Source organism: Apium graveolens, chromosome 10 (assembly GCF_009905375.1).
Source record: "Apium graveolens cultivar Ventura chromosome 10, ASM990537v1, whole genome shotgun sequence".
Lineage (NCBI taxonomy): Eukaryota > Viridiplantae > Streptophyta > Magnoliopsida > Apiales > Apiaceae > Apium > Apium graveolens.
Window position 1 is genome coordinate 20,616,579 of NC_133656.1, and position 26,480 is coordinate 20,643,058.

The window sequence follows — 26,480 nt, forward strand, 5'->3', positions numbered from 1 at the left end:
TTCCTATAGAATTTGGGTTCCAAAAGTTCAAGAGCGTAAGGATGAGAACTTAGATGAGAGCCATAGTTTGAGGAATAAGATTTAGAGCAAACCCTGAACGTGATAGTCAGGGAGGTCGCCATCAAGATAGAAGGAACCCATGACATAATGGAGTGGAAAATGAGGATTTTAAATTAAAAGATGACCCCAATTATGGGGAGTAGGATGAAACATTTCATAGTAAGGAAACAGAAAGTCGAGTAAGGAAAGGAGACCCGAGACGGTACTCCTATACGGCAATTCATGGACCTGTCTAAAAAGAACTTAGACTATTATCCCCAACCACCACCCTGAGGAGACAGTGCGGTGAGAAATTCTTTCAGGACCTTTAAATCGCTAAGCTCTCAGAGTTCCAAGGAACAAGCTGACCCAGTCGAGGCAAGAGCCTGGCTAAAGGAAATATAGGAATCATTTGAGATTCTAAATGATTGACGAATCACAAAAGACTGTTTTTATCACTTACCCTCCTAAGAGAGAGACCACCCGCCGGTAAAAGGCCAAGGAAGGCACGGAGCAAGAGATTATAATAAACTGATTTAAGTTCAGTCAATTGTTTTCGGGAAAGTAATTCCCAAAGATAAGGAGATAGTGTAAAAGCTTTAGAGCCAGAACAAAGGCAGACGAGTATGATAAATTATGAATCTAAGTTGTAAAAGTTATCAAGATTCGTTCTGAGGACACGAATCCAGAATGACGGGATGTTTGAAATCAATGCTTATGTTGTGTTGGTTCATGAAATAATGATAAGAGAAAGGAAAATAAAAAGAAATTGAAGTGGAAAGGAATATAACGGTAATAGAGTTTGAGGTATGATAAGGGAGTTGGGTATGAGGAAACCCTAACGACTCGTAGCAATAGAAATAGAAAAGTATGCATTCGTCAGGATGAGGGTGATTCACCATAAGTTAAAATTGATGGTTGAGGGCATAAGAGATACATATAGTTTATCCCCTGTAAGTTGGGAGGATTCGAGGAAACCTTGAGATAATTCGAAGGATAAATAATGAGACGCGGATAGACTAAGGGGATAAGGAAGTAAGAAATTAGGAAAAATTGGATGAAGAAAGTGACCTTCAAGAAGGAAATGTAAGACCGGTGGCTTGATACCCAGAAAGGGAGACGCCAGGTATGAAAGATATCCCAACATTGAGGTGACTGTTGAGATAAACAACAGAAGTAAATAAGGAATTATTAAGAAGAAGTTCATGTTGAACACGACCAATATCTTCCAGAACATCCTTGTTATCGTTACCAAATTAGGCAAGACAAGCGGATAACCGTTGTTATCTTTTGGAGGCCATATGGATTGACCTCAATTTGAATAAGGATGCTATTATGAAGTTAGGTATAGACTATCGAGGTGGGAATGATGAATATGATAATCTATCAAGGAAATATGACTTGATTTATTCGTGGAAGGATGCAGGTACCTTTTAAAGGTGGAATTAAGGATAGAACATTGGTAACTTAAAATGAATCCTAGGGGACTGCATAAAGGTTGGCATGTCACCCTTAATAGGGACAGTATGAGTTTTGACAGTATGATTGGGAAAGGGTTAAGGTAACAACAACCTTTAAGAATCAGTGGAGAAATTTTGCAGAAGTATATAGACAATGGTTCTACTATTAGTAAATGGTATTGTGATATGCCCTGTATCTAGGGAATACAGGAGGAACGATTGAAGGATAACCTTAGAGGTTTTATAAGGAAAAAGGTAATATTCAAAATTCTCAAGAATAGAAATGTGGATAAAGGAAATATGACGTAATTATAATGATGCCAAGTGGGGCACGTGTTAAACCACGAGAAAGTATGGATCGAACCAGTAATGGTCGAAATTGTTCAGGGCAATTAGGACTTAAGATAAAACAAAATGTTCTAAGTATGATTGAGAGTCAGTCTTGACAGTGATTAGCCTCTAAAGACTGAGGCAATAACTTATGGAAAAATGGTGATATTTTTTTTCCCATCTGATTTTAAGGAAAACATCTTCACTCAAGCAGTGATCGGAAATAAGGTAGAAAATTTATTTGGAGGTGGTTAAAATGACATTGACTGTAAGGAAATTTTACTATCAGGAAAGGCCAAAGAGGTGGCCGACACTTTAAGGGTAAGAGGATAATTATAGGCGCGTGTGCCAAAAGAATACAGTGATGATGGTTAAAAATGTGAAGGTTGAATTATGGTTTGGAAGATTGACATTCCTTCTGATGACTGTGCAATACCCAACCGTAATAGTAGTTGGTAAAGGTTTAATTTGTGTAATCGCCATGAACGGGCTATCTATCTTAGAAGGTCCTATCTTGAGATAATCCAGGACCATGTTTCAAAAAGGACTAGATGAACCCTTGAGTTAATTCTTCTATTTAGGGCGTATGATTAAGAATAGTATTAACCTGCTATCGTTGCTTTGATTGAAACTCTTCTGCACTTTTATCTGCTTCATGTCATGTATGTATGTCAGGATCAGGAGTGTTCTTCATGAATCAGAAATGGTGATTATGTTACCTCCTTAGAAGGATTTGATACGACATGTATTCTTTTCTCTTCTTTTCATTTCATGTAATCTGAGAAGAACAACCCTTCCAGAAGGGGAGGTATTGCCGAATGACTATCTATCTGTGTGATAGAAGCCTAGTAGGATACCATATATTGTTTAATTGCTTGTCAAGTACTAAAGGCTGGCCACCTTCTGTACTAACTATGCAATATAACAAGTGTTCATGATCATAGTGATCTCTCAACAAATTCCTTTACTTCTATATGATTGATCAAGCTTCCAAAGATAGAAGCAGCTGAAAAAGGAGTAATAAAGTGGTGGTAGTATGCGGAATGGGAACACATTCGTGATACTAAGGTTGACGTGATTATTAAAAGGTTATAGAACGCTAACGAGCAAAAGTATAACTAGTATAATATTAGGAACGGAAGGTTGTAGCGATTACGAACTAGAAAAGAATGGGTATTGAGAAGTAAAAGATCTAATGCTAAACGCTATAATGAGAGTCTGTGCAATAGACTTGAAAGAATTTGGAATGATCACTTAACGCGGATTTAGTTATATCACGACAATAGATCATATGTCATTATCGAGGTGTCACCTTATGAGATCCTTGAGGGAAGATAATGTCGATCTCCCTTATGTTAGGATGAAGTTGTAGAGCGCAAGATGCTCGGACCCGCAGTAGTCCAAAGGACCAGGGATATAATAGATCTAATCAGAGGACGGCTGGTAGTAACCCAAGATGGACATAAGAGGTATGCTGATTTGACTCAAAAAAGGACAAAGAGTATGAAATAGGGGGCCTAGTAATGTTATAGGTATCCCCTTGGAAACCCTTGAAAAGGATTGATGAGGTTCGGAAAGAAAGGAAAGCTAAGTCTACAATTTGTTGGACCCTTGGATATATTAAGACGTTTGGGAAGTTAGCATATGAGCTAGCCCTACCCCCGAACCTGTAGCAAGTTCATAATATGTTCCACGTATCAATGTTAAGGAAGTGTAATTCGGATGCCAGACAAATAGGGGCATATGAGCGCATAGACATGCAACCAGACGTAACCTATATGGAGCAACCAGGAAGGGTATAGAGTAAAAAGGAACGAGTGCTTAGGAGAAGGGTTATCAAACTAGTAAGAGTTTGATGGTAGAACCACAATGTGGGAAAATTTACTCAAGAGTTAGAAAGTGCAATGCTAAGAGAGTATCCCTATTCACTCTCTATCTGATTCCGGGACGGAATCCTTTTAAGGAGGGGAGACTGTAATAACCCCAATTTTTGGGAAATTTTTGAAACCCTTATGAATAGTGTTTTTGCTGAATGAGAAAACTTTTCATGCCACACTATGTAGGGGTTCTGATATGGATATTCTGAGATTTTATTAGTACTTTATATGGGATATAAGTGTATGTAAAGATCGTCAGAATCCAAATCCGAACACTTTGATTTTTCCCGGAAATACACTAGATACGGAAAGATTTGAGAAAAAGGTAACAGGATAAAAAGGATTTAAATTAAAGGATTATAGGAGAGGATCATAAAAGGAATATAATATATTGAGAAAGGTTAAGGGAACCTAAGTAATAAGATCCCGGGTATGATCCCTCAAACGATAAACGAAAACGAAAGTTAAGCGAACCGTATAACAGATCATCGGTCATTAGGCAAACGATTAGGAAGTTAATCAAGGGGATTAGTGGGGATGATGTCATCCAGCCAATAGAAAGAGGACAAGGAGGGGAGGATGACATCATGAGGATGACACAAGCATGACAAAAAAGGAAGGAGATGTGGTGACTTTTTAACCACACAAAATCAAGGGCAACTAGGTAATTTACTAAAACAAACATAAAAATCAAACCAACCAAGCCAAGCAAATCATTTTTCATCAAAATCAAAAAGAAACCAAGGCATTGTTCTTCATGCTCTCGGCCAAAACAGAACCAGAACACTAAAACTGCTGTATCTCCTTCATTTCTCACTCAAATATTGTTTTCTATAGCTCATTGGAAAGGTATTGAGATGGCCTACAACTCTTGTTCATAAGTCTCGTCCAAATAATCATGGTAAGACCCTCATTTTGACAGTTCCTTAAATCGGACTTTTAGAAACTTCAAAGCCTAACTTTGTTTTCTTGATTTCTTTGGAAAGATCAAGCTTGTAGGAGGCTCCCTAAGGCTTCCTAGCAACTTAACACCTCCCAAGGAAGGTATAAACTTCAAACCCTAGCCTTTACTTTATTTTTTAGTAAGTTTAATGGTTGGTGTTGTGAAATGAGAAGCATGGATTGTGATTATTAGTAGTTTGGTTTGATTTGGAAGTGTTTTGGTAATTGAAGCTTGATTATAGTTCATAGGTCTTGATTATGGTTGTTTGAGTTGAAAACCTTGGAGATTATGGACTGATGTGGTATGGTTTAGGTGAAGTTTTGTTGTATTGATGGTTATGAGTTGGTTGGTGGTTAATTGGAGTAGTTTAAACATTGGTAATCGCGTAAACATAGCCGTCGTAACGTCTGATTTTCTTTGGACTATTTTTGTGCATAACATTAGGACCCGAGAACCCCCTGCTAGATTCTGACCACTGCCATGTTTAGATAGCTCATGTTACGAGCTTCGTTTTGATATGTAGTTCGTTCGATTCCGATGCACGGTTTAGGAGAAATGACCGTTTCAAGTAACGGCGTTTCACGAACGAAACTTTTCCCCTCGCCTTACTTTGAAACATAGGTTAAGGACCAAAAAGGGTTAATTAATGTATGAAACATTTATGGTAAGTGTGTTAGGCAGTTGGTAAGACACTCGCGAAGGAATCGCTTTAAAACTCGTAAAGGTTAAATTATTAAAAATGGTGGAGCCGAGGGTACCCGAGTGACTTAAGCGAATCAGTGAGCGCAAAATGAGCGTTAGAGTCTGAGTTGGTTAGGGTATAGATTTACAAGTGACTTTGGTTTAATTCCAACTTACTTGTTGCTTATAGGTTACCAGACTCGTCCCGAGCCATTCGTAACCCCCAGTCGCTCAGGCAAGTTTTCTACCCGTTATAACTGTTGTTGTGATGTAAATATATGTATATGCATTATCTTGTGATAAGTGCATGATTGTTATTAGCAAATTTTGCGATATATTGGAGCATGCTGATATGGTATATATGCATGTCTGTTTCGTAATCTGGTTATCTATCTGTTGATTTCGATGCTTATAGTTGCATAATACCTATGCTAGAGATAAGCAGTAGTTGCGTATACCCTTAGTATAGGGGACCCAAAGGTGAACATATTTCTAAACCGGGAGTCGATGTTCCCGAGTATAATATATATATTTTTATATATATATGGTTATAGTTTTCAAAACTATTAATCGAATAAGGTTTATTCGATAACTTTAACTTTATTTTATAATTGAATATTATTTCGAATATTCATCTGAGGACTTATGACTCCTTTATTTTATTATTGAATATTATTTCGAATATTCATTCGAGGACTTATGACTCCTTTTATTTTATTATTTGAATAATATTTGAATATTCATTCGAGGGCTTATGACTCGGTTTATATTATTTAATGAATATTTTTGAATATTCATTTGAGGATCTATGACTCCGATTATTTGCTGAGATTTGTTCTTTATTTTATTAAAGAATAAGGTGTAAATAATCAAACTTATTTTCGATTATTCAAATAAAGATAGTACTTTCATATAAGTATATCTTTGGTTATTTAATACTCGTTTCAAGTATAAGTTTTAATACTTCTACTTCAATTATTTTTATAAAGATTATTCTTTATGGGAATATTATTTAAATAATAATATTCAGATATTTTCTAATATATGGGGACTGATTTACTTCATTAAATCAGCTTTACTCCAAACACTCTTTAAAGTGTTTTCGAGTCTTCAAAATGATTTTTAAAAGTTAGAGCGGATCCCAAAACTCATTTTTATATTTAAGATCTTCCTTTTTAAGGGGATTTAAATACTCGCTCAAAACCTGGGGAATCCGGCTCTGTGATGTGTTTTATATTCGCAACGAGGTTGCAGTTTTGGTAAATGAATTGATTACTTGCCCAATGTTCGGGAAGTAAGCCCATCTAATTGAGTCGGCATAAGCGACAGGCCGGGGTACGGTCTATGAAAGTGTAAGTGGCTGGGTGGCAGTCCATCAACGCGTGAGGGGCCGGGTAACGGTCTAGCGCGAGGTCCTAATGCGGCCAGGGTGATGACCGGTGAGGAATTCATCCATCTACAGTAGAAAAGGTTACTTATTGGTATCTTTGCCTGATCAGCAAGATATCTGGTTTATGCCAAAATTCTTTTCCTTTCCAAAATTCATTGGATGTTTCAAACTCTGTTCATACTTTACATAACAGAGGTTCCAGGAAATGTTTAAGAGATATATATGTGTATATATATATATATCGGGACTAAATAAAGTATCTCGTAACTTTATTTCATTCAATAATATTTCAAAGATTGAATCTATTCAAATCTTGTCTTGTAGTCTCATCTATGTGATGAACTTTTGAAACTGATTGTAACTTGAACGGTGGTAGTTCAAGTGGTATTGGGAAAGATATAAGTATATTGGGGTATTTGGTAACCTCATCTTTTAAACTTATATCTAATTAATAATTGTCTTATGAATGACAAAGATTTTCAGAAAAACGTTGAGACAAGGTTAGATATATGAGATCACCTTGCAACGATATTTTTTTATACAGTTATACACTGGGACTTTGTGTATATTATGCATGGAAGAGGACTTCCAATATTTTGAAAAGTATATATGTATATATACTGAATATTTTGCGACTTCATCGCATTAAGATATCAAACTTGGTTCATTTCTTTTGACCAAGACTTTCATGAGTATTATGAGTAGGCTCATATACTATTAATCATTATACATATTATTTTGGTGGGCTTGCTGCTCACCCTTGCTTTATTTCTTCATCACACAACAACAGTTAGGAAAGATGGCCAGACTCCAGCAGACCCAGCGCAAGCGCGTGGGAAGCGTCCCGCGTCTTCCCGTTGATGTTGTAGCTGCTATAGCTGCAGAGGTAGATCTATTGTAGATCAGACCATCTACTTTTGAGAATCAATTATGTATAATTATAACTTGTGGCAGATAATGGCAATTAACTGTAAATTTATCAAGTAATCATTTTGGGTTGTAATAACTTTTAAATTGTGGATTCAAAGACTTGTGGTTATTTTTGGATGTTCATCTCTGAGACTATAACGTGTGGTGTGTGTGTTTATTGTGGGGTCACAATACAGAGTAGTTGAGTAATTATTAAGATTGGGTGTTATTAAGGGAAATGGAACTCGTGACTACCCGGATCCCCGACCCCGGATCTGGGGGTGTTACAGTTGCTGAGGCCCGACTGGATGAGGCCAGGAGAGAGTTAGATGCAGAGAGAGCTGGTAGACGTGCACGAGCTTATGAGGGTAGGGCTACCATACCCCGATCTCTGAGGAGAGAGCTGACTGGGATAGAGCTTATGGCCCGTGCGAGGCTCCGATCACTTCATGGAGACAGACATGACAGGATATCCAGTAGGCAGGCTGATTACATTTTCCGTCATGCGATGGAGAGAGTGTGGGAGTTGACCCGCTATGGTGATTGATTCAGGACCAGTGATGTGGTATTCTACTCGTCTAGTTAGTCGAGGCTATAGTAAGAGCCAATTTTCCGGGATAATTGACTTGTATATAGTATCCCTTTCTCTGACTAGACAGATAGACTCATGTATTTCACTTTTGGGCAGATGACTGTAGCACTGTTGTACTTTTTGTAATATCCGGGACATGACGTGTAATTACTTTTATCAATAAATGATTATTATGTGATTATTACGTGAATTTTTGGTGAATTATTTGATGGTTTGTGATATTATTTGAATGTTCATATGTGGTAAAGTCTAGGTATGTTAATTTTATTATGTCCAGAATAAAATATAGATAATTAAGTTATTTTTCTGGTTATTTTTGGAGTATTATATGATTTTATATTGGTTTATGAATTTATTAATTATTTTTTGAATAATTATAAAATTATTTTATAAAGCCGGGAATCGTCCAACCTCAACCATTTTTACGTTTTTACAACCCGAAACTCTTCCGAAAACTCCTTCCTAACCTAATTTGGTAATTCCGGACATTTTCCGTGTTTTAACTTTTTTGATCCGGATTACGATTTGACCTGTGCGCGGTCCGGCGCAAAATTTTCGATACGATAACTTTTTTTTCGATGACATTATCTTCGTACAAAGCATATTCAGGGAATATTCTATCCAAAAGTATATTCAAGGAATATTTCAAAGCATATTCAGGGAATATTCTATCCAAAAGTATATTCAAGGAATATTCCAAAGCATATTCAGGGAATATTCTATCCAAAAGTATATTCAAGGAATATTCCAAAGCATATTCAGGGAATATTCTATCCAAAAGTATATTCAAGGAATATTCCAAAGCATATTCAAGGAATATTCTTAAAAAAATTTCCTCTATAAATAGCTCTTTTTGTAGTTTTATTTCGCGCATATAATTATTTCACCAGTAAAAATTTCATAATTATCCAGAGAAAGTAGTAAGTGTTCTTCGTGTTTTTCATAATTAAACCGCGATTCGAAGGTGTTATCGAACTCCGATTCGGGCGTGCAATATATCAAAACGAAGCTCTCGAAATTCTCTTTCTGAATCAATCATTTATTGTTGCCCAAAAATCACGAGGAAGTGAGATGTAGAAAAGGAAAGCAAGTGGTTAGTGTGTGGGAACCAATTGACAAGTGTTAGTGAAGTGAAAGTGAATTGATAAGGCAAGTGTCCCTGAACTTTCTTGTAATATACTTGTGAATACTTTTGAACTCTTTCCATGATGTTGCAATTATTCCCAGTAATTCCTATTCTATATTGCAAGTACTTTGAAGTACTTAACCCTAAACCCTGATTCTTATTGATCTCGAGCCGTGAGCCTGATTTCTTGTAAAATATCTTGATTGTTGAATTTTTGGATACGAACCACACCTATCCAATACCACTCCACAAATATATATCTACCACATACTGATCCTTGATATGAGATTGCTTTTCAGACAAACCTTTATGCCTTGTATAACAGAAGACCATTCTTTGTAACCTTTGTACCCTTGGTCTTCTACACTTTGATTCTTTTCTTGAATTGAAAGCCAAGCTCCTTGTTGACCTTGTTATACCTTTCTGGTATTGTGAAGCATCTTATGCTTCAAGATAAATGTTATTTATGATTCAGTTTATTGAATTACATTGCTTATCAGGTTATTATTATGGAATTGGATTATTTTTAAATATGGACTAGATTCGTGGTCAGACCAGATTCGTGGTCGTATTAGGCCAATGAGTGCCTTAGATCCAATATATAGATCAAAGCTGGGAGCCTTCTCGGGTTTAGTGCATGACTGATCTGCAGCCTAACCTTGGTTTTGAAAATAAAAATGAATATCCAATTCTAATCATTGTTTATCAGGAAACTTGATTTCTTATATCATTTCAATTGATCATTATTAAATCTCAGTGATGTCATTGTGACTGGCTGAGCTAGTTAGCTCACTCTTGCGAATATGTTTATGTCCTTTTCCAGTTAAAAAGGAATTTGGTGATGGCGAGGATCCCCAGTCGAGTGTGCCAGCTAGGTTTACAGGTTGAAGTGGAATGAGCTAGAGGAAGTTGTGTGGTTTAGTGTGAGCTAAACGTTTGTAATAAAGTTTGACTTCAAATGTAAGATAAATAAATTTGGGATTTGGTACATTTGTAATAAATAAGGTTGTGGCTTGTAGACATACTTTAAACTGTTGCGATCCTTGATTATGATAAGTAGGGTCATTGCATATATTATTATAGTCATAAACAGGTTTAAATATGGTGTGTATTTTTGTTGTGGGCCCCAAACTTCTGACCCGGGTTTGGAGGGCGTCACACTTTTGGCCAGATCGAATTATGTATTTCTCGCATTATGTATATATTTGTTCCTTTCAGTTCAGTTCCTTAGTGACGAGATCACTGTTTTTATCTTTATTATTACTGCACTTCTTGTGATTAGGACTATCATATTATAATAGAATTACGAGATACGTTCTCCCCATTATAGAACTGTGCAAGGCACAATCTCATGTATGATTGTGACCTAACGTTGAATTTTCCAAAAAATTATCAGTATCATGCCGCCAAGAAGGATTCGAACTAGGGTGAACCCTGGGTTTGAGGACCAGGGAAGCCATAACCAGGATGGTAGAAACCAAGAACACGGTGAAGAGGAAGATGAGGATTATGTTGAAAAGGATGACTCCCAGTATGAAGAGGAGGAGGAAACAATTGATATTGGAGGATTTGAAATAGAGGCTGGAGAAGGAGAAGCTGAGGTTGAGCAACAGGTACCAAACAGAGGCTGAGGAAGGCAGAACTTGGAACGACAACCAAACCCACCCCCTCAAGGAAATAATAATGTTGTGTCAAACTCTTTCAGGGATTTTAAGTCCCTTAAGCCCCCTGAGTTCCACGGATCAGCCGACCCAGTTGAGGCAAGGGCATGGCTAAAGAAAATGGAGAAATCATTTGAGATTCTCAGTACCGATGAGGCACATAAGACTGTATTTGCTACCTACCTTCTGAAAGGAGAGGCCAACTACTGGTGGGAGGCCAAGAAAAATATGGAGACGGATGTTATCATAACCTGGGAGAGGTTCAGTCAATTATTTGTGGGAAAATATTTCCCGAGGTTAATGGAGAACCAGATGGAGCTCAAGTTCTTGGAGCTAAAGCAGAATAACTTATTTGTAGCAGAGTACGAAGCAAAATTTACTGAGTTATCAAGGTTTGTGCCGGAATTTGTGAACACCGAGGAAAAGAAAGCTAGGAGGTTTCAGCAGGGACTGAAACCATGGATTCAGAATAGGGTGGCAATCCTTGAGCTTACAGACTATGCCACTCTGGTGCAAAAAGCAACAATTGCAGAAGCCGGAAGTGAACAGATGCAGGAGGAAAGAGAGAAGAAAGGAATAAAGAGGAAAAGCATGAGCATGGGCGGAGGTTCCGCAGGAGGGAGCTTCCCAACTAGATTTAATGGAGGAGCAGTGTCCCTACCGGGAAAGAGTACTCGGTTTAAGCGGCCTGTGAGTGTAAATATGAGCCAGAGCGGCTAGAAGTCAGGAATGTCCTGTTCTAACCAGTCTCGACCCCCATTACCAGCCTGTAACACTCGTGGAAGGATACATTCTGGGGAGTATAAAGAAAAGCCAGTAACCTGCTTTAAGTGTGGTCAAGTGGGTCACTATTTCCACAAGTACCCTTCGTCAACCCCCACCGTCATTCCAAGCACCACTTGTCATGAGTGTGGATGCCCGGGTCATTAGAAGAGGGAATACCCAATGAATAAACCAGCAGCTTCAGGAGCAAGCAGGCCTGCCTCCAATAAGCTACCTACTGCGAGGACTTTCAACATGACAGTTCAAGATGCTATAAAAGACTCAGATGTGATAGCAGGTACCTTTTCTCTAAATTCAGTCAGTGCAAATGTTTTATTTGATTCGGGAGCAACTAAATCTTTTATATCGAGGGCCTTTGCGCTTAAATTAAGACTTAAGGTTGAACCCTTGATAGAACACTTACCGATAGAAATAGCCAACCATGAAGTCATCCCTGTTAACCAGATTCACCCCGCCTGTGAGTTAGGCATAGGAGAACAATCTTTTAGTGTTGATCTATTTCCTTTTAAACTAGGGGAATTTGATGTAATTTTGAGAATGGACTGGCTATCTAGCAATGATGCTCATATAGACTATAAGGGGAAAAGAGTTAAGTTAAATATCCCAAGGAAGAAAGGAGTCATATTTAGAGGGAAGAGGCAGACGCAGAAATTTTTGACCATGGCCCAGGCCAATAAGATGCTACGAAAAGGAAATGAGGCTTACCTAGCCTATGTGGTGGACACGATGAACCGGTAGTCAACGAATTTGAAGATGTATTCCCACAAGACCTTCTGGGACTACCACCCGATAGAGTGATTGAATTTGCTATTGAGTTGGCCCCAGGGATGACGTCAGTTTTAAAGGCACCATACAGGTTAGCCCCATTAGAAATGAAGGAACTGGCTACGCAATTACAGGAACTTTTGGATAAGGGTATGATAAGACTAAGTGTGTCTCCGTGGGGAGCAATAATATTATTTGTTAAGAAGAAAGATGGGAGCATGAGGCTGTCCATCGACTACCAAGAGTTCAACAAGCTAACCATAAAGAACAGGTACCCGTTACCCAGAATAGACGATCTATTCGACCAACTAAAGGATGTTGTTTACTTTTCAAAGATTGACCTGAGAACTGGATATCACCAACTAAAGATTAAACCCAAAGATATTCCAAAGGCTGCGTTCCGCACCAGGTATGGGCACTATGAGTTCTTGGTATTGTCCTTTGGATTAACCAACACCCCAGCGACTTTCATGGATTGAAGAGAAGATTGGTGACGACCCCTGTATTGGCGTTGCCAGACGGAAAAGGAGATTTTGTGATATATAGTGATGTGTCGCACAAAGGATTAGGGTGTGTGCTTATGCAACATGGTAAGGTGATCGCGTATGCGTCAAGATAACTGAAGGAATACGAGATTAGATATCCTACTCATGACCTTGAGCTCGCGGAAATAGTTTTTGCCTTAAAGATTTGGAGGCACTACTTGTATAGAGAGAAGTTCGATATTTTCACAGACCATAAGAGCCTCAATTACATATTCACGTAGAAAGAGCTCAACATGCGTTAGAGAAGATGATTAGAGCTAATCAAGGACTATGATTGTGAGATTCTCTATCATCCAGGGAAAGACAATATGGTGGCTGACGCCCTTAGTAGGATGGAAAGACTCAATATGATAATGACTTCGGAGGAATTGATAAGGGATTTCAAGAAAATGGAAATAGAAGTAAAGGTAACCGGAGCTGGAACCGAAAAGCTGTTTGAGATCTCAATGAAGCCAGAGTTATTGGAAAAGATTAGATTGTGCCAAGAAAAAGTAATGAATGAAGGCAGAGAGTCAATGACTGGAGAAGAGATCCATATTGAGAGAGATGATAAGGGGATAATGAGGTATTCCTGCAGGATTTGGGTTCCGAACGTTCAAGAGCTTAAAGAAGAGATTTTGGATGAAAGTCATAGTTCAATGTATTCCATTCACCCGGGGAGCACCAAGATGTATAGGGATTTAAAGGAATATTACTGGTGGCCCAACATGAAGAGGGACATAGCAGAATGGGTAAGCAAATGTTTGACTTGCCAAAGAGTAAAGGCGGAGTACCAGAGACCCAGTGGACTTTTACGACCCCTGGAGATTCCCGAATGGAAATGGGAACAGATAGATATGGATTTTGTGGTAGGCTTACCAAGGACGAAAGCCAATCATGATGCCATATGGGTAATTATAGACCGACTAACAAAGTCAGCTCACTTCATTCCTATCAATGAGAGATACACAATCGATAGATTGGTGGACATTTACCTTAAAGAAATAGTGATGCAACATGGTGTCCCCGCGTCCATTTTCTCAGACTAAGACCCCAGATTCAACTCCAGATATTGGAGGAGCTTTCAACAATGTGCGGGAACCAAATTAAACATGAGTACCGCTTACCAACCCCAAACGGATGGGCAAAGTGAAAGGACCATCCAGACACTAGAGGATATGTTGAGAGTCTGTGCAATAGACTTTAAAGGAAGTTGGGATGATCACTTGCCGTTGATCGAGTTTTCTTATAACAATAGCTTTCATGCCAGCATTGGAATGCCGCCTTACGAGGCCCTGTACGGAAGAAGGTGTCGATCTCCCTTATACTGGAATGAAGTGGGAGAGCGAAAGATTCTCGGACCCGAAGTGGTCCAAAGGACCAAAGACATAGTGGATCTCATTAGAGGACGGCTTGTAGAACCCCAACACCAACAGAAGAGGTATGCGGACTTAGCTCGAAAGGACAAGGAGTATGAAGTAGGGTACTTAGTACTGCTTAAGGTATTCCCTTGGAAAGGATTGATGAGGTTCAGAAAGAAAGGGAAACTAAGCCCAAGATACATTGGACCTTTTCAGATACTAAGACGGATTGGGAAGTTAGTTTACGAGCTAGCCCTACCCCCGAACCTACAACAAGTTCATAATATGTTCCATGTATCAATGCTAAGGAAGTATCATCGGGATTCCAGGAACATAGTGGAATACGAGCAGGTGGACATGCAACCTGACCTGACTTACGTGGAGCAACCAGTGAAGATTATGGATAAAAATGAGCAAGTGCTTCGGAACAAGGTAATCAAGCTAGTCAGAGTGCTATAGAAGAATCATAATGAGGAGGAGTCAACTTGGGAACTAGAGAGCGCAATGCTAGAAAAGTACCCCCATTTATTTTCTATCTGATTTCCGGATGGAATCCTTTTAAGGAGGGGAGACTGTAATAACCCCAAAAATTTTGGACTTTTTGTAACCCTTATGAATAGTGATTTTGCTGATTATGCTGATTAAGGAAATTTTTCATGCCACACTATGTAGGAGTTCTTTTATTGATATTCTAAAATCTTATTAGTACTCCATAACGTATATGAGTGTATGTAAAGATCGTCAGAATCCAAATTCGAACACTTTGATTTTTCCCGGAAATCCACCAGATACCGAAGGAATTGAGTATAAGGTAACATGATTAAAAGGATTTAAATTCAAGGATTATAAGAGAGGATCATAAAAGGAATATAAAATATTGAGAAGAGTTAGGGAAGCCCAAGTAATAGAATCCCGGATATGATCCCTCAAACGATCAACAAGATTGAGCGACGAATGAAAAATGAAATAAAGGGAAACCAAATAAGGAATTAGAGTGTAAGTTTTGAGAGCATCTTTTGTAGAAGGTTAAAAATGAAAAGCAAGAGGACTAGGGGCATGAAATTGTAATTAGTAAAAGTGAGTGGGAGCATCAATTCTAAGCCACACAATTGTAGCGTGTAGTTGCCCTTGTGGCCAACTAACACCACATGTTTAGCTAGATATTTAGATAGTAAACTTAATTATTTATCAAACAACAAAGCAAAACAGCTCTCCCCACTTCTTCTTCATCAATCTCTCGACCTTCTTCATTTCCAAGGAAGAAAAATTGCAAAATCCAAGCTTCACTTCATAAACAAATCCAAGGTAATTTCCTTAGCTTCTTGGTGATTAGATAAGTATATCCAAGGAGTTTAAGCTTCCAATTCCTTATAAATCTCTTCCAATAAATCAAGGAAGAAGATATTGAATAGAAACTTTCAAGAAATAACTTTGATTTTCTTGATTTTTATGAAAGTTTAAGGTTATACAAGCAAGGATCAAGGTTCTTTTAGGCATTCAAAGCTCTTGTGTTGTGTTAGGAAGCTTCAAGAAGGTATTAACTTCAAATTCTATCTTTACTTTTTAGTATTTAGGAATGGTTTTGATTGATATAGCTTATGAGAAGCATGATTCTTGTTTGTTTAAAGTTTGGTTGGATTTGTAGTGATTTGGATGATTGAATCTTGTTTATAGTTAATGAAACTTAAGTATAGTTAGTAGCTCTTGTTTGTGATTGAATGAGTTGGAAAATCTTGATGTTATGGACTTATGTAGTAAGGTTTAGATGAATTTTGGTTGTATTGGTGGTTGTGAGTTGATTTGTGGTTGATTGGAGTAGTTTAAACTTTGGTAATCGCGTAAACATAGCCGTCGTAATTCCCATTTTCATACAACTGCTTACTCTTAGTGTTCGGGACAGAGATCTAACTGTATAATCTGTAACTTTGGAATGATTATCTAGATCGTGTCGTAAGATTCGTTTTGATATGTGGCTCGCTTGAATCCGATGTACGGTTTAGGAGAAACGACTTTTTTAAGTAACGACATTTCGCTAACGTACCTTTACCCCTCGCCTTACTTTGAAACCTTGGTTAAGGTCCTTAAACGACTATTTGGAGTATGAAAAAATTATGTAAGGTTAGTAGGTTAGTTGGTAGAGTATTCGCAAAAGAGTCGCCTTAAAATTCATAACGGTTAGTTTATTAAAAATGGTGGAGCCGAGGGTACTCGAGCGACTTATGTGTATCGTTAAACGCAAAAGCGAACGTTAGGGTCAATTGGTTAAAGACTAGTTTTGTAAGCCATCGTGGTTGAATTCCAACTTATATGTTGTTTATAGGTTACCAGACTCGCCCCAGGCCTTTTACCACCCCCAATCGCTCAGGCAAGTTTTCTACCTGTTATACTGTTGTTGTGATGTAATATATTGATGCATTATCTTGAGATAAGTGCATGGTTATTATTAGCAAAGTCTTGTGATATATTGGAGCATGTGATATGATATTTATATGCATGCCTGTTTCATAATCTTGATATTCTATTATCAATTCAATTGCTTATAAACTGCATAATACCCCTCGCCTTACTTTGAAACCTTGATTAAAGCCCTTAAATGACTAATTGGAGTACGAAACAATTATGTAAAACTAATTGGTTAGTTGGTAGAGTATTCACGAAAGAGTCGCCTTAAAAAGTTAAACGGTTAATTTTATAAAAATGGTGGAGCCGAGGGTACTCGAGCGACTTATGTGAATCGTTAAGCGCAAAAGTGAACATTAGGGTCTAATTGGCTAAAGTCTAGTTTCTTAAGTGACTGTGGTTTAATTCCAACTAATATGACTGTTTATAGGTTACCAGGATCGCCCCAGGCCTTTTACCACCCTCAGTCGCTCAGGCAAGTTTTCTACCCGTTACACTGTTATTGTGATGTATATAATTGTTTGTGCATTATCTTGTGATAAGTGCATGGTTGTTATTAGCAAGTCTTACAATATATTGGAGCATGTTGTTATGATATAAATATGCATGTCTATTTCGGAACCTTGATATCTCATTGTTGATTTAATTGATTATAAACTGCATAATACCTATGCTAGAGATAAGTAGTACTTGCGTATACCCTTAGTATAGGGGACCCAAAGTTGAACATTTTTCTAAACCGGGAGGTGATGTTCCCGAGTATATTATATGTATATATATAGTTTTCAAAACTATTAAACGAATAAGGTTTATTCGATAGTTTTATATTATAAATGAATATTATTTTAAATATTCATTCAAAGACTTAGACTACGCTTATTTTATTTAATGAATATTATTTTGAATATTCATTCGAGGACTTATTAAATAATATTCTTTATTTTATTAAAGAATAATATTTCGATATTTGCCAAGTATTCGGAAAATAACTATTAAATCATTCTTACTTTAAATATTTTCAGAGATTATTTTCAAACTTTACCAAAACTATTTTTGGAAGGTTAGAGAGGATCCGAAAACTCGTTTTCAAATTTAAGATCTTCCTTTCAAAGGGGATTTAAATACTCGCTCAAAAATCTGAGGGATCCGGCTCCGTGATGTATTTTTATATTCACAACAAGGTTGCTGTGTTGGTAAAAGAGTTTTTGATTACTTACCCAACACTCGGGAAGTAAAATTCTTGGAATAAGTTAATCCATTAACATGCATCGCCTGGGAAATATCGGTGAGTTTTCCTTTCCAACTAGATCAACAAGTTTCTTGGTGGAGCTGTATCAACAAGTTTCTACTTGGGGAAAGGGGGGATGAGCTTTACGTTTCAGAGTCATGGATTTCATCTGAACTAGGAGTGGCGTAAGTGGTCGAGTGGCGCCGGCCCAGCCTTATTATTTTGGCCCAAATGGCCCGGAAGTTCTGCTAAGACGGTCCATTCCTTAGGAGTCCAGTGTTCGGTTGACAAGTAAATCTGAAGGTTCTCCTATACATGTAGAAAATGGTGGGGTTGCACTACTGTGACTGATCATCGTGAGTGGTCTTCCTGGCGCGACAAACTCTCGTAATGAGTTCATCATCCAGTTTGGATATTTCTGCAACACTACCCAGAGCATTTCGATAGAAAGGCTACCGATGGGTGATTGCTGAAGTGTTGACAAGGATAAATGGTTATAATGATGTTTCCATCAAATAAAGTATCTCGTAACTTCATTTCTTTTAAACAATATTTCAAAGATTGAATCTATTCAAGTCTTATATTGTAGTCCCATCTGAAAGAGATATGTCCTAAGTCCAATCATGTATGAGGATTTAGGAATAACTTTTATGTAATTTGTTTTGATTTCATTGATATTAATAAAAGACTTATTTTCTTTTTATTGCGGACTCTATCTATTTTAAGTGTTTAAATAAGATATACCACAGTTTAGAGTAAAGCTTTTTATGGATTGTGATGAGATCATAATAATGAGACCTAAAAGATGATAACTCTGAACTTAAATAGTTCCTGGTCGTAGGATTACTAACTAGTAATTAATAATCCACAAAGATCGGTACATACTATGCTTGCTTCATTATGAAGGATATCTGTTCTCATAGACATTTGTGTGGTGACACTCTAGCTAGTATGTAGGTGCTTATTATAGAATAAGTTCACTGAACATGACTCACACAGATAAACAACTGATGGAGTTCACTCACATGTCAGCAGTTGTGCATATAGTAATAGTTGTACAAGTATCCTTAGACTTGAGGTCATCATAGTCATCTTGTGTACACTGAACTATGCTTTGGTTTAGTTCTTAGTCTCCAGGGACAATTATAAGGGCTCTACTGGGTATAGGAATTTGTGCACGAAGATAGTGTATGATCAATAAAGGATATACCCCTTCCAGTGAATGAAGAGAATGTTCAATGCTGATCGACTTATGCTAGTTCAGGAATCTCTGGCCAGAGTGAATGAAATAAGAAAGGAGTTTCTAATTTACATTAATTAGAACTAAGCATAGTGAATGGGAAAGCAAGTGATTAAATAAGATAGGCTTGACACAAGTTCCATGCCTTGTATTTAATCGTGACATTGCAAGGTAGAAGGAATTAATTGTACGGTAACTATTCATTGAATAGGTTCTTGGTATTCTAAGCAGTGAATTCGTATTATCTGGATAGTCGCGATATGCTGAGAAGTATCCCTCACGATGTAGAATACATATGATTAATTAATTAATCATATTTAATGAATTAGAGAATTTATATAAATAATGATAAAATAGTTTTATTATTATTTATTTCTACTACCTGCTTAATATTGAACCTACAGGGTCACACCATAAAAGAGAATGATTTAATGGTGGAGGAATTAATTAATAATGGCTGATAATTATTTATTTATGAAATAAATAATTAAATTGGCAAATTTAATAATTGATTAAATGAGATTTAAATGATTATAAATTAATTAAGAAAAGTTCTTAATATTATTAATTAAGAATTTAATTTTTGGAAATTAAATCAAGAGAGAGAATTATTTCTAAAGTGTTTAGAAAAAGGATTAATAATTAAAAGGTGTTTTAATTATTAGTGAGAATAATAAAGGGTTAATAATAATAATATTTTATGGGAAAATTTTCAGCTGAAAATTTTTCCTATAAATATACTATTATAAACCCTATTTTTGCCTCAACCTAAAAATTTACAAAACCCTAATTCTCTCCACTTTCTCCTCCTCCATTACATCGATTTCTTGGTGGATACCGGTGGAGTGCTTCACACTTGAGGAGCAGCTGCTAAGGATCTCCGCTCGTGGTTCTTGGATCGCTTTTAAAGGTTAGAAATAATCCCTCGATTTAATTTACGATCTGTATGCATATTATATGGATTTTATATCATAAAAATGTTTTACCATGCTTCCGTGATAGATAAAATCCTACACCATCTATGTGAGGAACCTTTGAAAACTTATTATACTTTGAATAGTGGTAGTTCAAGTAGTTTTCTAAAATGATATAAGTATATTGAAGTATTTGGTAACTTCATCTTCCCTTAAGTTATATCCAGTAAGTAATTATCTTACACTTCATAAAGATTTCCAGTAAGTTACCTATTTAGATACTTGCATTATTGATTTAACTATATATTATCTTGCGAGCTATAATGCTCACTCTTGCTTCATTTCTTCCTCACACAACAACAGTTAGGAAGGATGGCCAGACTCCAGCAGACCCATCACAAGAGCGTGGGAAGCGTCCCGCGTCTTCCCGTTGATATCATAGCTGCCATAGCTGCAGAGGTAGATCTATTTGTAGGCTAGGATTCTACTTTTGGGAATCAATTATGTATACTTATAACTTTTGTTGGATAATGGCAACTAATTGTCAACTTATTAAGTAATCATTTTGAGTTATAATAACTTTTAATTTGTGGATTCAAGGACTTGTACTTATTTCAATTTCATCTATGAGACTATAACATGTTGTGGTGTGTGTTATTATGGGGTCACAACATAAGGTTATTTATTTTTAATTAAGTTAAGTGATATTTATGAAAAGAAAAACCGTGACGACCCGGATCCCCGACCCCGGATCTGGGGGTGTTACATCAAATCCTTGAGTTCAAGCATTCGTGTGGATACTGATAGAGCGTAGATCGCGAGAGCGGGATGCTTGATGATTGAACAAGCTTTGGATCTCCATTAGTCAACCAATTGGTAAAGCTTCTTAAGGTAAACAATCTAATCTATGAATTAAATATATGTTTTTCGCATGGATCGTGCGGTGGGTTTCGAAAATTATGAATTTTTACATTTTAAATTATTGTTTTCGGTGCGTTTATGTGCTCAAAATCCGTCAAATAGTGCATAAAGATATAGGACTAAACTAGCAAACCATGTTCAAAAAAACATCTAACTGCAGCACAAAAATAGCACCCGTGATGTGCCAAGTAGCAAGAAAAAACTCAACATTAACCCCATCAGGCCCTGGGGCCTTGTACTTCTTCATTTTCTTAATAGTGTCAAAAAATGATAATATCAGTCACCGGAGCCACTAAGAGCCTAGCCTGCTCCACACTAACTTCCTTGCAACCAACTAAAGAGAGATCAATATGATCATTATGAGCAGGGGCCCCTAAGAGTTGAGAAAAATATTGCACAGCCACAGAAGCACAAGGGGCTTGACCATGAAAAAGGTTCCCATCAATGTCTTGAAGAGTTAAGACCTTATTTCTATTCCAATTAACCTTGCATTGCTGATGGAAAAAGAGTTGTTGTTGTCGCCAAGATGTAGCCACTTGACCCTGGCCTTTTGAAGCAAGAGAGATTCCTCTTGAGCCAATGCCAAGTTGAGATTAGAGATTAAATCTCTTTCTTTAATAAGATTGATATTATCAACAGTGGAACCCATAGATGCTTGAAAAACTTCAAGGTTGGCATGAGCAATTTGCACATTACTCTGGATGTTGCCATGTTCTCTATTGAACTTTCGAAGCAACAACTTTGTGTGTTTGAGCCTAGCATTGAACTGAGCAACATGGGAGCCAACACAGTGCATAGACCAAGCATAAGCAACCAAGTCTAAAAAACCAGGGATCTCAATCATAAAATTGAAGAATTGGAAGGGCTTACCATATTTCTGAAAGTGCATTGGCTTCTCGAAGAGTAATGGATTGTGATCCATGATGCCACGGTGCTTAAAACAAACACTACCCTCAGTAAAGCTGTTAAACCAAGTTGAGTTAGCAACCATACGATCAAGATGTTTAAAAACAGGGTCATGTAATCTTTTGTTCGTCGGAGTATAAATATCACCAACCGTACACATGGGCTCCAAGCCACTATTAACCAGAAAATCCTTAAAGCTTTGCATCTCGGGAGTCCAATGCTCACGGCCCCCCTAAACCTCATTCAAGCTAGTAATGCAGTTAAAGTCGCCAAGAAATGCCCAAGGTAAATAAATATTACAAGTAGACAAAATATACTCCCAAAGCAGAACACGATCAATTGCATCATTAAAAGCATACACAAATGTTACAGTAACATTCAAGTCTTTCTCAATGAACCTAGCATTACAAGTAATAAACTGAGCAGATTTTTAGAGCAAGGAAACCTCCTAAACACTTGGGTCCCAACCAACCCAAATTCTCCCATTATAGTGGTAGTTATAGTTGAACAACCATTGCCATTTTTTGTTAATTTTCTTCGAAATACCCAAAGCATTAGAGACTTTGACCTTTGTTTCTAGAACTCCCATAAAATCAATATTATTAGCGGAAATAAATTGTTATAACTCTTTCTGATGAGGGGACTTGATAATACCCCTTACATTCCAAGATACAAACTTCATTGCTATCTTCTGAGACTAACTGGCTTAACAGCCAGTTTGGGACTTTTCTTGTAAGCAGGACTCTTCCAGTTAACCACTTTGGTAAAACCATCTTCATCCACCAAATCTGAATTTATAGCTTTTAAAGCAATGACAATCGGGTGTTATGAAGTTTCAGCTTTTAACTGCAATAACTTAAATATACACTATTGGAGCTGGAATTACCGCGGCTGTTGATAAGTGGCATTTTATACCACTTAAAACGTCTTATAATAGCTTAAATTGGTGTCTTAAAATCAAGTATTTTGTGTATTTGATACATTTTTCTAGTGTTTGTGCATTTCAGGGTATTAGTTGCATTTCGGGGGAGAATTCATCAATAATCAGCCTTGGCATGTGTCTAGCATTGCAAGAGGGAAGAGAGGAGCAGATTACAGTGAAAAAACGGAGCAAAATCAGACCATTTTCCAGTAGGGATCTGAGCGCCCGCTCAGCTATGCTGAGCGGCCGCGCAGGAAGCTGAGTGCCCGCTCAGCTATGCTGAGCGGTCGCGCAGGGTCGAGAATTCAGAATATTTATTTTAGACTCCTAGTTCTGTTTGGCTTTCAACTTCTATGTAATCTGGGTTTTATGGGACTCCTATATAAGTAGATTTCAGAGACGTTTCATGTGTGTTGGACCGTTGTATTAATCAAGGAGCGAAGGAGATAAGGAAGAAGACCATTTTAGCACATTGCAAAGAAGAGGAAGCATATTTTCTTCTGATTCTATATTTCGTTGTAACGTTGGATGCTAGTTTTCTTTTCTTTGAACCTATTTACTCTTGTGGCGTACTCTGGTTTAATATAATTAGTTTAGTTATATTTTTTGTGTTTATTTATCATGTTTTCATATGAACCCATGATGACGATAAGTGCTAACATGGGCTAATCGTGATCATGGGGTCATAACGGATTTGCTATGGAATTCTTTAGTTAGTTGTTTAATACCTTAGTGTGTGATGATTGTATGATATCTAGTATTGGTTGTGCGTATTCGTCTTATGTGCGTCGCGAACATATTAGATAGGGTGTTAATCTCTTGTGAAGCGACGGTGGATCTTGAGATTTAGAACTTGCCATGCTAGCATAGGCTCATGTACAAGTATGCATGATTAGTGGGTAACTCTAACCGTTTTATTTGCCCTGTGTAATCAAAAGGAATAACTTGTTCTTAAATCATTATGTTGTCAATTTCTGTAGACATATAGGGACTCAACATAATTGATGTCTATTCAACTTCTATCTTAATTGTGGATGTTTGGTAGAATGGTATTAGTACAATGAAAGTTAGCTTTTATCAGTTTCGTGTTATTCGATTAATATTATCGCTCTTGCATGCTAAGGGTAATAACAATGACTATTGAAGGAAGTAGTAATGAAGTTGTGATCTCATGAGTATTTTAATATTGTTAATTCTAAGTGTTAATTAAGTGTTTAATTCTAGTAGTCAATTATAGTTAATAATTAGTTAATCAATTCTAAGTGTTATTGTCTTAACATTTAGAAGTAATCATACATTGGTGAGTGAGTTTAATTGAATATAATTAGTCTGAGTCTCAGTGAGAACGAACTAGAAAGTATTCTATATTACTTGCGAACGGGTATACTTGCGTGAATATTAGCGCGTGATTTCGCCCTAACAAGTTTTTGTCGCCGCTGCCGGGGACTCGGCGTATTTGTTTAGTTTATGTACTTACCATCATTGGTCGTTAGGACTCAGTGATTAAGACATGTTACTTATTATTTTCAGTTGTGTTTTAGGTACCTTAGCGAGCGTTTATACAAACTCGTTCTCGTACTCGCAAGAGGACTTTAGATATAACTGAGGAGATAGACGAAGTTCTTGATATTCCGGAGAAGATAGATTTTGAAGATTCAGATTCAGGAAGTGAGCAGAAGGAGCCAGTAATTATGGGTGATCGTATTGTTCCGGCAGATCCAGCTTTTATGGACTTTTCTCGGCCTAAAATAGATGACATTTAGTCAAGCATTCTTCATCCGGCTATCCAAGCTAACACCTTTGAAATCAAGCCGGGCACTATTCAGATGGTGCAGAACTCTATTTCTTTCGGAAGAGCTGTGACTGAAGACCCCAACATGCACATAAGGAATTTTGTCGAGATCTGTAGTACTTTCAAATATAATGGTGTGACTGATGAGGCTATCAAGCTGAGGCTTTTCTCATTCTCTCTGAGGGATAAAACTAAGGACTGGTTACATTCTGAACCAACTGGGTCCATCACTACTTGGCAAGATCTTGCGCAAAAGATTCTGGTGAAGTTTTATCCAATGGCAAAGACTGCTGCTATGAGGAGTGCTCTTACTCAGTTTGCGCAGCAACCTACAGAATCTATGTGCGAAGCTTGGGAGCGCTACAAGGAAATGTTGAGAAAGTGTCCACATCATGGAATGCCCGATTGGATGGTGATCACTAGTTTCTGTAATGGTTTAGGGGCCCAATCTCGGCCCATGCTCTATGCAGCAGCTGGAGGCGCCTTGTGCACTAAAAGCTATACTGAGGCTTATAATCTTATTGAGACTATGGCTGCAAATGAGCATTAAAACCTAACTCAAAGGATGATGCCTGGGAAGGTAGCAGGTATTCTGGAAGTCGATGCAGCCACCGCTATTGCAGCGCAGCTCCAAGCGTTGTCTATAAAGGTCGATTCTCTAGCTACCTATGGAGTCAATCAAATAGCTATGGTCTGTGAGCTTTGTGCAGGTTCTCATGCTACGGATCAGTGTTCTCTTGTTAACAAATCTTTTCAGTATGTGAACAATTATCAGCGACAACAGTAGCCTATGCCAGCTACTTATCATCCTAACAACAGAAGTCATCCAAATTTCAGCTGGAGTAATAATCAGAATGCTATTCAGCTACCATATCAGCAAGGTGTGAGTAAATAGTTCAATCCACCTGGATTCCAGCAACCACAGCAGTATTCTCAAAGGCAATCATATCCTCAACAGGGAGGTGCAGCTGCACCCACTAGTGCTGATTTTGAGGAACTTAAGCTGTTGTGCAAGAGTCAGGCGGTGTCGATCAAGACCTTGGAAAATCAAATCGGTCAAATAGCCAATGCAGTGCTCAATCGTCAACCTGGCACACTTCCCAGTGACACGGAAGTGCCAGGAAGGAAGGAAGCTAAAGAGCAAGTCAAGGCTATTACCTTAAGGTTTGGGAAAGTTGCTGATGCTGAAAAAGCAAAAGAAGAAGAAGCTGAAGTTGGAGATGAAGAAGCTAAGCAAAAGGAGAAAGCGGCGGAACCAAGGAAGACTACTGTTGAACACAATCTGCCTGAGGGTAATACAGGGGAGAAATAGCTATATCCTCCACCACCTTTCCCTAAGAGATTGCAACAACAAAAGCTGGATAAGCAGTTTGGTAAGTTTCTGGAGGTGTTCAAGAAAGTTCACATCAATATACCTTTAGCTGAGGCTCTAGAGCAAATGCCTAGTTATGCGAAGTTTATGAAGAGTATTCTTTCAAGGAAGGTGAAACTGGATGACCTTGAGACCGTTGCTCTAACGGAAGAATACAGTGTTGTGTTGCAACAAAAGTTACCTCTAAAGCTTAAAGATCCAGGTAGCTTCACCATTCCTTGTACCATTGGTAAGTTGTCTTTTGACAAGTGCCTTTGCGATTTGGAAGCAAGCATCAATCTGATGCCGTTGTCAATCTTTAAAAAGTTGGATTTGCCTGATCCAAAGCCCACCTACATGTCTCT

The 26,480-nt window shown here is 37.6% G+C and overlaps 1 protein-coding gene and 1 non-coding gene across 2 annotated transcripts; both read right to left on the reverse strand.

The window, feature by feature from the left end:
- Positions 1 to 21,601: 21,601 nt before the first annotated feature.
- On the reverse strand, positions 21,602 to 22,255 carry LOC141690450 (uncharacterized). Its single transcript, XM_074495247.1, has one exon. It carries the CDS (start codon positions 22,253 to 22,255, stop codon positions 21,602 to 21,604), a length of 654 nt encoding a protein of 217 aa, XP_074351348.1.
- Positions 22,256 to 25,056: 2,801 nt separating this feature from the next.
- Positions 25,057 to 25,163, reverse strand: LOC141694947 (small nucleolar RNA R71). The gene has a single exon (XR_012564225.1). It is a non-coding gene; the product is annotated as a small nucleolar RNA R71 (small nucleolar RNA).
- Positions 25,164 to 26,480: the final 1,317 nt, after the last annotated feature.

Bases quoted from the DNA above. Each gene is read 5' to 3' on its own strand.
- LOC141690450 (XM_074495247.1), bottom strand. From the start codon at position 22,255: ATGCAAAGCTTTAAGGATTTTCTGGTTAATAGTGGCTTGGAGCCCATG.